The 15047-nt window shown below is 39.9% G+C and overlaps 2 protein-coding genes across 5 annotated transcripts in view; one reads left to right on the top strand and one right to left on the bottom strand.

Annotated features, from left to right (window-relative positions):
* Positions 1-7686, top strand: part of LOC136422571 (UDP-glucuronic acid decarboxylase 1-like) — a 32141-nt gene extending 24455 nt beyond the window's left edge. For all 4 annotated transcript variants that reach the window (XM_066410363.1, XM_066410365.1, XM_066410362.1 and 1 more), the window contains 9 exons: positions 631-670; positions 1028-1087; positions 1509-1630; positions 2208-2327; positions 2756-2799; positions 3534-3594; positions 3903-3960; positions 4348-4448; positions 5090-7686. In XM_066410363.1, coding sequence (XP_066266460.1) covers positions 631-670; positions 1028-1087; positions 1509-1630; positions 2208-2327; positions 2756-2799; positions 3534-3594; positions 3903-3960; positions 4348-4448; positions 5090-5200 — 717 coding nt within the window. In that variant the 3' untranslated portion in view covers positions 5201-7686. The remainder of the gene's footprint in view (positions 1-630; positions 671-1027; positions 1088-1508; positions 1631-2207; positions 2328-2755; positions 2800-3533; positions 3595-3902; positions 3961-4347; positions 4449-5089) is intronic.
* LOC136422572 (uncharacterized) lies at positions 7500-12638 on the bottom strand. The gene is made up of 4 exons (XM_066410366.1): positions 12385-12638; positions 11574-11742; positions 10191-10272; positions 7500-8581 (listed from the first exon to the last, which is right to left on the bottom strand). The coding sequence occupies exons 1-4, from the start codon at positions 12525-12527 to the stop codon at positions 8403-8405; spliced, it is 573 nt and encodes a 190-aa protein (XP_066266463.1). The 5' UTR covers positions 12528-12638; the 3' UTR covers positions 7500-8402.
* Positions 12639-15047: the final 2409 nt, after the last annotated feature.

Genomic DNA, 15047 nt, shown 5'->3' with positions numbered 1-15047 from the left:
TTGTAGTGTTAGTGAATAAAAATACTCTTTTTTTACACAACCGAGATATTTATTCCACCGACGTTTCGGTGACCATCTGTCACCTTCTTCAATTCAATTCTGACTGGTTCACATAGCAATGCAGCACTTTGCGTTTGGGAATGCATCTCATTATTACCTGTGCTGCATTGCTATGTGAAGCAGTCAGAATTGAATTGAAGAAGGTGACAGATGGTCACTGAAACATCAGTGGAATAAATATCTCGGTTGTGTAAAAAAAGAGTATTTTTATTCCCTTACACTAGACAGTTCAAATTTAGAAAAACAAGCATTTTTGAATGTTTAAAAATGCATGTGAACCTTGAACTAATAGGGCAATACACATCTAGCAGCATTGAGTCCAACGATTACATGTATGTGCTAATTGCTTCAGCCACAGTGGACTTGACACCTCTAATCACATGTACATAGTTCATTGAACTGGTTGAAAAGGTGTGAAAACTTCTAAACTGACCAGGGTTCCCAGAACATTGTGCCTTGGTCTGACCGTCCATTGTCAAACCAGAACTAATTCACACTTTGCCAGTAGTCTAGCATTTTTTTAAACCACTGCAGTTCATCATGATATGTTTTATTCTTTCTTTGACACAGACAATCAAGACAAACACAATAGGAACATTGAACATGTTGGGTAAGCACATATTAAATTTTTCCTACATTTTTACGTCATAGATAAATTGCAAACAAATATTTGAAAGATAACAAACAAATCACGTGATGTTATAACCTGGTAATGTATGGTCGGGTTGTTACTGTAAATGCATTTAAGTTTGCATGGTTTTTATTTCGCGCTAAGGCGAAAATGGAGTGTTCGCGGTGGTTTTAAGTTTTCCGGCAGCGCTATAGTTCGCGGTGAAACGGTTGCCGCAAAGTTAACATAAAACCACCGCTAACATTTCCGCATTCACAGTATATCATGTTACAAGACATTGCTATACAATATGTAATATATACGAGGACAAGAATAATGGTTTGGTCTTTGTTTCAGGTCTTGCAAAGAGAGTAAATGGCAGATTTCTGCTGGCATCAACATCAGAGGTGTATGGAGGTAAGAGCCTACCATAATTCAAGATTTTGGTATCACTTTGCATGATGTAAGCTTTTGTGGAGTACAGAATTTATATATTTAACAGAACTTAATATGCATTTTGTAACTGTTTCTTTACCTGAATAAAAGACTCTTTGTACACCATTGTCAACTGTTTCTGACTTGTTCACAATTGCACTGCAGTACAGTTGTCACTACTTTTAGATGCATTCCCAAACATAAAGTTTTTACATACAGGGACTGCCTCAGTGCAATGTGAACCAGTGAGAATTGTCACAAGGAAGGTGACAAACGGTCACCGAAACATTGATGGAATAAAACAAATCAGTTGTGTACAAAGAAAGAGTCTTTTTATTCTTTTATTCGGTGACAAGTACCAACCTGATGAAACTATTCACGGATGTTTCTTTCCCTGTCCCAGACCCAGAGGTCCACCCCCAGAACGAGGAGTACTGGGGACACGTCAATCCTATTGGTCCACGGGCCTGTTACGATGAAGGCAAAAGGGTGGCCGAGACAATGTCATATGCCTACGCAAAGCAGGTACAACATACACATTTACATACTGATCACAGTACTACAAACACAACAAGACAGGTTATACATTAATTTTTGTCCAATTTTTATTCGACTTTGAGCATCAACATTTTGTAATAAAATGTAGGAGATTAAATGTATGATAGAATCATTTGAGTCAAATTCTGTAAAAAAAGTACTACAAATCCTGTCAAGACCTAGTGCAGAGCATTACATATTGGTATACATTGCAGTAATGAGTGCCATACACATGTGTAACAGTGGGGTTTTAAACGCCACCTACTGAAGAGTTTAACAGGTCCAGGCTTTTAAGCCTAGTGGTAAGTGTGTTGGGTTCATGAGCTAGCGGCCCGGGTTCGATTCCCGGGAGCCAAGAGACTGTACAACTTTCCTTGTGTGTGTTTCACATGTACAAGGCTGGGAGTGGGGAACATTAACTTCAACATTTTGGGAGTGGGGAACATTAACTTCAGCATTTTTTGGCGATGCCTCAGGGGCAAGCCTAATGGTATATATCTATTGTGTGCAGTTTTTTTCTTTTTGCTGTAACAACATCTTGTTCATGGGTTGTATACTTTTTCAGGAGCATGTTCAGGTCAGGGTGGCCAGAATATTCAACACCTTTGGTCCCAGGATGCACATGAGTGACGGCAGGGTCGTCAGTAACTTCATCTTACAGTCGCTGCAGGACCAGCCAATCACAGTCAGTACACACTAATTACATTACACTCAGGTTGGAAAGGATATTATACTCACATTGAAAAGGATCATACTGTTATTCACTTTGTCTTCACGGTAGCAAAATTTCAAGGTGTAAGGAAAATGGACATTTTCACTGAACTTTAACTTCACGGTGGCGGTAAGTGATTTACAGAATGGATGTGTGAAGGAATCAAATACAATGTAACAGCACGTTTTTCAAGGTGATGATAAGTTCATGGTACAGAGGTGACCATGAAAACAGTGAAATAAGTTACACTGAATGAAATAAGAACTAACTGTATTACACTCACTTTGAAAAGGAGTTTGAAACTTTTCAAGTTTAAAGTCATTTAATGTAACACTTGAATGTTTATACTGTGTACTTAAGTAAGAAAACAACCATGCTTATCTTTTTGTCCATTCTTTCAGGTTTTTGGGGCGGGGAAACAGACAAGATCATTCCAATATGTCAGGTGAGAGCTTGACAAGGCAAAAGGCAAACTCCTTTTAACTCCAATGAAAATTCATCTTTTCTGTGCATCAGTTAGGTCTGAAGAGATGCATGTAATTTCCCTAAACTGAAAGATAAGTAGTTGTACATGAAGCTGCTGCTTTGAATTCAGACATTGTTTGAATCTGTATTTGATTGAACTATCATGATGTTGTTATTGAAAGTAGGATGCTGAGCACAATGTTTCATAATAGCTTGGTTAGCAAATGTTACGTGACATGACAGTTTTGCCTTGTTTGAACTTAGCTTTCAGTAGCACCCTTAAAGTATGAATCTGTAGTTGAAGCCCTTTCATACAAGTACCCATCCTGACATAACCCTTTGTCACTCTTGGTGTTTGTTTGTTTGTTTGTTTGTTTGTTTGTTTGTTTGTTTGTTTGTGGTTCAAGGCAGAGGTGTATATTGCAGGGCTGTCTCCAGGATCCATCCACCCCTCCCGGAAATTTTCTTGATAGGACAGAAACAAAATTCACCCCATTCATCTAAAAAAATCTGAACTTCATGGCATGAAATTGATGGAAATGTGTTATAAGATTTGTAAGCTTCATATGACAGATAGTTAACAACATGGGCTCCCAAACAATGAGTCGGATGGAAAAAATTTGGAGCTGGAGACAGCCCTGGTATATTGTTCACTGCATGTACAAAATTTAATGTAGTTTTCACAGTTCCACCTTTATTTGCCCCCCTCCCCAGTGACCTGGTGAATGGTTTGGTGATGCTGATGAACAGTAACATTTCCACTCCTGTCAATCTGGTAACTCTACTTTCCTATGTCTGAAAATAAGTTTACTTAGGAGTTTGATACAAATATTGAAATATAAGATTTAGTTCTTGTCCATTTTACCTCACACCAAATAACATAATAATAAGACAGAATCAGAAGAGAATGGACTTAGATTTTTGTTTGTTTGGGAGAGACAGTTACAATGTAACATCCCTGACTCCAAGAGTAATATGTACCAGTGACAGTGTCCTCTACATTGGGAAACTCAAAATGTCAAAATGATTCTATAGAAGAGGCTTCAATTTTATGTTATTATTTATTGCCATTTTCACCTGCAGGGTAACCCAGAAGAACACTCCATATTGGAGTTTGCAACGATAATCAAGAACTTGGTTGGTGAGTTGGTTTTTCATTTGAGTTTGGTCATGGAATTTTTTATCATTTTTTTTTGCCATTTATGACTAAGTACAGTGTATTGAGCATGCAGAGAGGCTAAAATTCAGCTTTAAAGCTTTAGCTGGTGTGTTACGCAGGAGGGTGTTATTTTCTCCGTTTCCATGATCATTGTTTGAAATTTGCTCCTTTGATATCACAAACATACGCTGTACAATGTATGATGTACAATCTGCTTGTGACGCATTGACCAATGAAAAGATAGTCATTTTTCTCATGTAAACCTTTAAAAGATTTACTCTACAACTACATTGTAATCTGCCTAAACTAAGAATAAATCGGTTTGACTGTTTCACAACTCCTTCTGAATTTTCTGGTATTTTTCATCAGGTTGCAAAAGTGATGTCGTACACGTAAAGGAACAGGAAGACGACCCCCAGCGGAGAAGACCTGACATCACAAAAGCTATGGGCATGGGGTGGCAACCAAAGGTACTACTGCTCATTTTTTATAAAGAAAACTTTTTGTTTAATATCATAACTGGATAGGTTATGATGCCTTCTACATTTTTGTATTTTTGAGGATGACGCCTTTGTGAATATTTAATATTCACAAAGGCGTCATCCTCAAAAATACAAAAATTGCAAATACCAGAACATTCCACAGTCATGTAATACATGACTGTGGAATGTTCTGGTATTTGCAACTAACTGTTATCAGGCTATTTTTAATGATAATTTGTTACTCGGTTTATTTCAAGTTACTTTGTCTTTGGACCTTTTATCACCGCAAATAAAATGTAAAGGAAATGAATTGTCTCTCACATCCCTGAAGGGACCCTAAGCTAATCTCAGCTATTTGTGCAATGTGGCCCCACCACAGCCTGCATAGGGGTCACCCCTATTCTTCTCAATTAGTGTGTTGGGTTCTTTTACGTGCAGAGGTTTGACACTTCAGACTTATGTCTAAATACACAACTGTCCTCACGCCACCCAGGTGTAAAAACGGTATATTATGTGTGGGTCACAACACAAGCAATAGCTGCCAGTGTTCCACGTGTATTGCACCGTTGCAATCCTTAAAAAAATCAAATTAAATGTAAATGACGTTATTTTCCTTTGCATGAAACCAGGTTCCGATGATAGAGGGTCTAAACAGAACCATCGAGTACTTCCGCCAGGAGCTCTTCCAGTCTTCTCACAACCAGAAAATGATCCTCAGACCGGACGACAAGCTTGTATGATCAAACAAGTAACAATGCAATACTGTAGGGGAGTAGTTTTTACCTACATGTATAGAGCTGTGTACCAGTACACTGTACCGATACAGTACCGGGTGCAATCAATTAGGTACAGGTCCAAAATACCTGACCCATGGTGGACCTGTACTGGACGGGTACTAATCAGGTCAAGCCTGACTCAGGGGATGGCCACTTTGACAGATAAAATTACTATGAAATTACCGTGGCAGTGCACTAAAGCCATCTATACCATACTCCAGCACATAAAACACATTTGCAAGGCTGGAGTCAAATTTTCATCTGTGTTTTCAGAAAAATAATACCTAGCACTATCAAATATTATGTTGTTACCAGTTCAAACATGCCTTTGTTCTTATGGAAAATCTACCATTGTCTGAACAAGTAGTTTAGGTTCAGGTCCAGACCTGTACCTAAACCCGTGTACCTGTACCTAAAATTTGTTTAGGTACACAGCTCTATACATTTACGAGGGGTGATCAATAAGTCCTTAGCCTCACCCAGAAACAAGGTGCACAACTCAAATTCTGGGGAATAATTTTAAAGTATAAAGTCTTTCATGAATGTCCACCAAATTCAAATCATTGTGATCAATTTACTTTGCCGCCGACACCCAGTAACATTAGGTGAGGTAGAGTGATAAAAATATGGACAATTGAGCTGCGACCTGAGGTGTGCTGGTCAACTTGCTCTGCTGAAAGTCAGATACCCACTTCTTTTTAGTTGGAATAAGAAGGGAATCTTCATCAAACATTTTTACAATGTCTTAGAAGATTTTATGCCGATTCATGGCATGAGGAACTCCACCCACACAGCTCTGATCACAGTGCACCCTTGTTTTTCTCGTCACTTACCTACTAGTTTTCAAATGGACGTCGACTAAAAGTATTGACCACAATAATTTGAAGTTTGGTGGGTATTGATAAAAGATGTCATACTACATAATTATGGCCAGAAATTTGAGTTGTGCACCTTATTTCTGGGTGAGGCCGAGGACTTATTGATCACCCCTCGTACAATAAAAAATAGGAACCCAATACTGAGTCAAGTTCAGTACTGTTTGCTTTAAATGTATATTTACTGTACCTGATTGTTATTGATATTATTCAGTGATGATTTCCTTGTTCCATATCCTGATATACTGTTCCAGTTTTTAATAAGGTCAAAGTTGTCCTCTAGATGTGAGGATATCCGTAATTATATGACCCACCGTTTAAATGTTTTGATTATAGGTTACTATTAGCTTTAGTTGTTTTAGGTACAATTTCACAGTTCAAGGTACATTACATGTATGTGTAAAGAATGAGCAAAGTGGCTCAGAAATTATGATAGTATTAAATGTTTCAGGTCCTTTGTTGACAATTATTATCATAATGTACCAATGTACCGGCCTCTAGATGATTACAATTTCCCTATATTAGTCATAAAATGGTTGTGCAGTATAATAAGTGATTTAGAAGCTGGGGACTATTAAAACTACATGTACAATGTACAAGTATGTGTTGTACATGCACTGTTACAGTAGAGAATATGATTGTGGTTTCATCCACTGTCTAGCTCATTAGCTATATTTATGTTTGAAAATTCAGTACAGTCCTAACGTAAAAAATTCTTTTTCCTAAGATATTGCTAATTGAAGGTATTTCTGATTTACAATATACATTTGTAGGTTTACAGTTTGTCTTCCCATGCAAGAAAGGTTTGTTTCAAAGGTAACGACGCCACATAGGGAGGCACAGCGGAATTGCACTTTACTTTTCCAAGCAGTACAATATGTATAAAATGATGTCTCCCAGTTTAACACTGAATAACTTGAAATTCAGCTTCTGAAAGACTTCCATAATTGTTATACATGTACTATTGTATCATACTCAATACTTATTTTTCAAAGACTATTGCGTCCCTTTACTGAAGGAATGTATGATTGTGTTACTTTAAGTATTGCTGTCTTGATATATAAAACATTACTCATAAGGAAAATCTTCGAAAGCAATAATTCTACACGGTCACAAACATTACAAATTCCAATCAAGTGCATGTAGATATACATGCTAGAGACTATATATACTATTAGATAAAACACCTTCTTAATTGTAATGTAAATTGATGCCGCTTTTCTATGGTACTTAAATTCTGTGTCCTCAATTTTCATTGGTCCATGGCAGGTCCATAACTCTTAATCTTGAGATTCTTAACTGTTTCTGTGTCTCAGAAATGAACTTGTAAGTTGAGCATTTGTTGAAAAAGGCAATAAAAACTTCTTGTATCTTGGGTGCACAGATAAACAGTGTGTATAACCGTTTTCCTGGACTATATGATTTATTTAGTTATAAAGATAAAACAGGGTGCTTTAGAGTGCTCTTAAAGCACTTTGCAAATACAACCATCCAAAATTCTTGGATTTACACATGTACATGGTCACTGATATGATCTATTACATGTACACATGTCCAATAAAGACATCAATGTTTCATACTTGACGTTATCATTGGAATCCCATATGCAAAAAGACTTACTTATACAGCAATTACTAGTAAGGACTTCAAGAGAGTGGTGGTATAGTTAAACCGGTATATCACTGAACTTGCAACTGAGTAATCTTTTCACGTTTTGTTGTCTTTTTAGTCATACTTGTACATTTTGCATGATATTCCCATTATAAAGTCAATGGTAACACAAATCCAGTGAGATACCCAATTTAGTCTGATACCAACAGTGTTATGGTCTCATTCATTAGGCTTATTGTACATGTTATAATCCGTGTTTTGCATAGGCGCGTTCGTAATTAAGCTATTGGAAATGTACCAATATCATTCATTCTATGTTGAGAACATTTACCCTAGATCATGTAAAAAAAATCCCAACAACTTCGCTCACTACATGCAATCTCTGTTTATGGCAATTACAAACTGCGCTAAGCTACACCCCACAAAAGGCACTTTTCAGCTGTAAGCGCACGACCGCATCACTCAAAATGCAGCGCCGTACACGTCCAAGCTCGCGCGCGGCTGCCGAACTTTACCTGCTAATTTCTTCAGTTACAAACAAGCTTTCATCAGTTTGACGCTTGAGATCAGTTGGGCTGGCTAACACTAGTAAAAAGGAATCACCAACCAATATAAACACACGTTCATGCAGCTGTTTATTTTTGGGTACAGATTCTTTTAGGTAATACATGAATGAGTGTTTAAGGTCTGCAAGCATGTATGGTTTGGAAAACAAAGTGGCTCTGATAAAAGTCGGTCTGATGCTCGAATAACGGCCCGATCTCCGTCCTGTTGTTACACACGAAGTAGATGGAGGAGTGGTACCGCTGCAGACGACTTCCGTCAGCTAGGTCGCCATGGTAATACAACAGGTGCACACCTAAACGAGAAAGAAAGGGTATAAGAGTTTTGACATTCATGGACTATCCACCCGACTCGCTCGGTACGTTACATTGTACCTTCTGGCGACGTCACCAACAAAACAGCTTTCAGCCAATCAGAGCCCATCTTGAGCAAAACCGCAAAGGTCGCTGGGAAGCTACGAACCAATCAGGTAACGTCTTACATATGAGCTACTTTGGGTTCAGAGCAAAATAACGGCTGTTTGTGTGAAATAAGGCTAGCTCATTGATATATCACCCGTAAAAAGCACCCCATCCTAACTCAGTACTCCCTAAGTGGAGAAGCCCTCACCGGTGTCAAGTCCCACCCCTATCTTGGAGTACAACTGTCCGACGATCTGCGGTGGGACACCCATATCAACTACGCCACTAGCAAAGCCGGCAGGGTACTAGGGGTCATTCGGCGCAATTTGACCCATTGTCCATCTAGGGTCAAGGCCACTTGTTACAAAGCGCTGGTGCGGCCCCACTTGGAATATAGTGCCACCGTCTGGGACCCGTACACCACCAAAGGGATACCGAGGCGGTGGAGGCCGTCCAGCGCAGGGCCGCCCGAGTGACTCTGAATGACTACCGGCAGACTAGCAGCGTGACACAAATGCTCAATGACCTGCAGTGGACCCTTCTCTCTGAAAGGAGGAGGAACGCCCGTCTCACCTTTTTCTATAAGCTAGTTAATAACCACATCAATATTAATACAGATAGTCTACTGAAACCAGCTCAGGGGCGCACCCGGGGAAGCCACACGCTCAAATTTCAACCACTTTACGCCCGAACAGACTCATTTAAATATTCTTTTTTCCCTCGCACCATACCCGAGTGGAACGCCCTGCCTGGCGCGGTTGTTACGGCTCCCACCGTTGAGTCTTTCCGCGCCAGGCTGGAGGCCTGCCCGCCTTAGCCTGGGACCTCCTCCCCCCCCTACTTTGCCCCTCGCGGGGTTATCTGGGGGTTTACTAAGTTGAAGTTGAAGTATTCATGAGCAACTGTCAGTAACTGCCAGAAGCCAGAATACCAGCTTGGAATAGCAGGGCCGATGCGAGAGGTAACGTTCGGAGCGAGTCGGGCCTGCTTAGGAGGGTGGGACTATTATACTTACCACAATTTCCAATAGTCACTTGTTCCACTTGTCACCGTTGCTAACTTACAGTATGTATAATTTTTCTATACATTGTTTCATGTTGCATTTAGCCCTTGGGTAAGAACCTGCTACCTTAAAACACAATATTCATCAAATTGTTTTCACATACTGTAAAAGGGAAAATGTTTGCGGTGGTTGTGGCCGCTTCACCGTTGAACTTAAAACCACTGAACATTTTCCCATTCTAAACTTAAACTTTACTACATATACGGCAAGGAACAACGACATATTTTTTTGATAGTCAGTGTAAGATAAACAGTATATGTACATGTAGTTTTCCTTAAGCTTTTAAATGAATGGTCGGAGATTTATGTAGATTTGTCTTAGTAATCAATTGCAAGGTAAGGTAATGTAATCTGCCCCAATGCCTGGTTCGTTGAATGTTTCAAAGGTAACGACGCCACCTAGGGAGGCACAGCGGAGTTGCGTTTCACAGCAGTTCTCACCGTCGTTCCTCGGCAGCGGATTGATCTCAAATATGGCGGCATCTATGTTCCCAAGGGATGCACAGTGCAGACCAACATCGACCTAATGGAGGGAAAAAAAAAAACCTTATTCTGACCAGAATAACTTCAGTCATAGAAGGTTATTTTCTTATGGAACACTTCTTTATACTTTAACATGCACCTCAAGTTAACGATGAGATTGCAAAAGCAAAACTTTGCTTATTCCCTCACGCTTCTAAGTAAGCCCCGGTTATGCTAGGGTCACCTTTCCAAGCCGGGGCCCGACCGGGCTGTTTGAGGAAACAAAGAATAAAAGCTGCATATCAAGTACATACATAGCGTATGGTAAGGAATAATCTTTACGAGTTTTGTGTGTTTTGTTGTCTTCTATATCATAGTTTTCGTTCCCCTCAAGCTGCCCGGCCGGGCCCCGGGTTGGAAATGTGACCCTAGCATAACACATAGCCAAACATGGCCTCCCAACCTTCACACACCCATGGTTGGGTGTGGTTCGAGGTAGGTCGGCTACTAGTTGGTTGCATCAGCCGAATGTTTTGACATTTTCAAAACATTAGACTTTGGACGGGAGGTCTGGAATGGGTTGGCTCGTGGTTGGGAGTAAGTCAGTAGTGGTCAGGGTGTGTTTTTGGGGTCAAATTTGACTGTTAGACTAAAACTGGTCAGACTGCTCCCGACCTATCGCCAACCTTGGTCGGCTAGTGGTCGGGAGCCATGTTCGGCTGTGTGTAACCGGTGTTTTACCCTTTGGACGGTTACAGATTAGTGCAATATTGTAAACATCCGTTCTGGGCACAACGTAAACAAGCTATATGCCACCAAAAAATCAAAACCATGGCACGTCCAGGTCATAAGATACAAAAAACGGAAATTCTGCTGCAGTACCAAGGTCACATACCAGGGGGCCCAAAATCCACCTTGGCCTTCGTCTTCCTATGACACGTACCTATAGATATACCAAATATCATCGTAATCCATTCAGAATTTCTTGAGTAATATGCTGACTACAAAAATCCGGAAACACAAACACACACAAAGACAGACACACGCACTAACACACACAAACACGCAGACACACCCAAAACTGTATTTGTATTTTCATTTTCACATTGCAACAACAAAAAGATTTACCGCCCCGTAGCTTCCAGCTGAGACACCTCTAAACTGCGTACTCAATGCATTGTTTTATATTGTATCATACTATGAATTGCCTTAATTAGTGTCTCTGTAATTGTTGTATTCAGTGTAGTTGTAATTTTGAGTGGTCCGCAACATCAGTTTGTCTGCCTGGGGTTCCACTGTGTATTGTATTGTTGCAATTCTAAATGAAAATGAAAATAAAGATCTCCATTTATCAGGCCTTACCCTAAAGATTGGCGAGCTGCCCTTACATCCCTCAGGCGGGTTGGTGACGTTACGGCAGATCTGCAGGTGGTACGTGTACTTCAGCTCGGTCAGGCGGGCCTCCTCGGGAGTCAGGATGTTGTAGCCGTTGATGTTGTAGGACGGGGTGTCAAACACATAAGCCCCGTTCCTAATGATAGATGGGAAAGTAGTCACCAATTTATCAATGTCGAATGCAATAAATCGACATGTATTCATTGTCGTTGTCGTTTTTTTTTGTTTACGCAACGTTACAACAATGTATGTGTGTGTTTGTGTGTGTGTAACGGAGTGTGTGCGTGTGTTTGCGTGAGTGTGTGTGTGTGTGTGTGTGTAGGTGTGTGTAGATGTGTGTCACGGAGTGTGTGTGTGTGTGTGTGTCGCAGAGTGTGCGTGTGTGTGTATGTGTGTGTGTTTGTGTGTCCGTACCCGTACCAGTAGATGAACTGTCCATATCAGTTGTCCGCGTCGAATTCGAAAGAGTTGGGCATGAGACATGGCCGTTAGAGTTTTCAGTCCAGATCGTTTATTACCTCAATGCAGTATTGTCCGTTTTTTTTGTAAAATTACAATGCCCAGCAACTATACCCATATTGATTACTGTATTGATTTATGGGTGTTGGCTTAACAAATGTAACATCATAAATCTAACAAATGTAACGTGCTACGGCCCTTATCACCAATGAAATATGTTACGTTTGGTACGGCCCTTATAATTGGGATGCCTTTTCCCGTTACTTCTCAGTAGAAAAGACTCAGATATTGCATGGAAACATACCATGAATATACTTACTTCGCTATGAGTGGGGAGAGGTCGTACACATTCCCGTCCGCTCCCGTGTAGCGACAGTTCTCGATGTCAGATATGGGCACTATCGACCACACAACCGTCACCAACGATACACAAACAACAACGACAACTATGCCATTCAACATCTTGTCCAAAAGAGAAGATACAGAGACTGACGTCCTCAAAGTAATAGCAACCTGCCCTAGAGGGATTCTATTTTTTCGGTGCGGTTGTTTTGTTGGTATAAAGGTGAAAGGTTGACTTTTAAAGTAAGCAGAGTTTGGACCGTTAATCAGACTACATGAACTTTGAACACTATCAACATTGTTTATACGTACTCTACTCTTGATAACATTTGTGATATTTCAAAAATATGTTAACCTGTTTGTGTTTTGTACACATCACGTGTTGTACGTACAATGTGTAGCTTAACCCTCACACACCCGAGTGGGGTAATTTTTTACCCCAGGCGTGGATTTTGATGTGCCATATGAACATGTTTGATCGAAAACAATCCTTCCGTGACTTTGTTAGTAGGCATCTCTTCAAACCTCTCCTAATTTTCTAGGGAGATCAGCACAAAACTGTTGACGTTATAGAAGACAGTCTGGAGTGATTCCACTGGGGTCATTTTTGACCCCAGCAAAAGTAATGTGCTGTTTTTTAGACCTGACCTCTGTAACTCCTAAACTACTTATTGTATGACCACGACATTTTCAGAGGATGATGCACATGTGAATTAATATTACCATAACAAACTTTGTGTCATTATGACTTAATATGACGTCATTATGACATAATTTTATGTGATCTTATCCTTCATCTTGGATTTTGACCGATGACGTCATCAAATCAACAAAAATATGAATGTTACATCAGGAAAGTTATATTGGATTACATAAGATGATAACAATGACAATGTAAGAAAACAAAAGTGGTGTACCAACAAAGCCTCGAAACGCCATTGTTTGACCTGAAATTATGAGATTTTGTGAAATATGCTTGTTAAAAACCCGTTGCCATGGCAACACGAAAAACAATAAACTTACTTTATTAAACTGAAATCTTTTTCAAGGACATTTTATGACACATCACCAAATTTGATGGCTCTAGCGTAAACCGTTCAGGAGTTATGCAACATGAAATTTGGCGTGGGCCTAAAAAGTCCCCTCTCGGTTTACATAGGGATAGTTCAAAACTTGGTCCTTATGATCTTTTTGCATAAATTATGATAATGACGTGAATTATTCATACCTTAACATGCCAAAGCATTCCTCTTACATTGATGAAGCAACGTACGGATAACAATCAGCGAAAAAAGTGAAAAGGAATATTTTACTGAACAAAACATTTTGAGGTCATTTTTGACCCCGTTCAGTCATTTTAGTCGCAAAAAGGGTTCGGGTGTATGAGGGTTAAAAAAACAATTTTCGTTCACAACTTTGATCTTTACTACAGTTCATCCGCTAATGTGATAAAGTTCTAGATCTGCACTGGGCACAAGACCCCATGCCAAATGATACGACAAAGACATCCCAGCAAAATAAAGACTTTGCTTTTTCTTTACAAGCTCTTTTTCTTGTATCTATCACAGCACGAAATGGCCTCGGATCCTGGCAAATACGTACCGGGATTTTTCTGTATTTTTGGCGGATACAGACGAATACAGGCGGATCCAACAACGAATCCGTTACAGATCCGACTAAGGAGAACCATGATCCGGAACCGAAGATCCGAAGGAATCCGAAAATAAGGATTTTCGACGGATACGGAGCCGTACACTGTACGGAAATGCCACAGATCCTGACGGATACGTACATGGATTTTTTTTCTGTATTGTTAATAGATGCAGGCGGATCCGATGATCCCGTGATCCGGAACCGAAAAGCCGAAGGATCCGAAAATAAGGATTTTCGACGGATACGGGGCCGTACACTGTACTAAAATGCCACAGATCCTGACGGATACGTACATGGATTTTTTTCTGTATCGTTAATAGATGCAGGCGGATCCGATGATCCGGAACCCTGGATCCGACAGAACCCGAAAAAAAGAATTTTTGATACAGATTTTACACTCGAATCTTTGCCAATATTCACGTCTAGGATACCTTTGTATTTGCCACGGATACAGACGGATGCAACATACCGCGGACTTTCAACAATCTTTGACATATTTCGATCCAAAACATGTTTGTTTTTGCCACGAATACAAACGCACGAACTAAGATAGAATGGTTAGTTATTCATAAATACCATTGTACATGTACAATTTAATGATACCCAAAACATTATTCAATGACAGGAAGTTGGAAAAAATTCTTTCCAGCATATCTGGAGGTAACATTATTTCACAATTCAACATTTCCAAGTACTAGTTCAAAACCCGTTAAATACATACAATACTATGATAATAATAATAATGACATAATGGTTAATGGTCAGAAATTACCCGTGCAATGGCAGCCAGTGCTGAATTGCTGCAGGGTTTACAATCACATAATACACAACAGATACATATTTGCTCCACACTTGCACTTTGTGAAACTGTCGCAAGGATCTGGGCGGCTGCCATTCGGCGCCAGCAGGTGACCTCAATCGCTCGTTCTCATTTAAATGTACACATTTTGTAATCTCCGTTACCGATTGAAATAAGACGTTCCTGGC

Source organism: Branchiostoma lanceolatum, chromosome 17 (genome assembly GCF_035083965.1).
Source record: "Branchiostoma lanceolatum isolate klBraLanc5 chromosome 17, klBraLanc5.hap2, whole genome shotgun sequence".
NCBI lineage: Eukaryota > Metazoa > Chordata > Leptocardii > Amphioxiformes > Branchiostomatidae > Branchiostoma > Branchiostoma lanceolatum.
The sequence above is the reverse complement of the archived record's forward strand: the minus strand, read 5'-3'. Positions and strand labels throughout refer to the sequence as shown.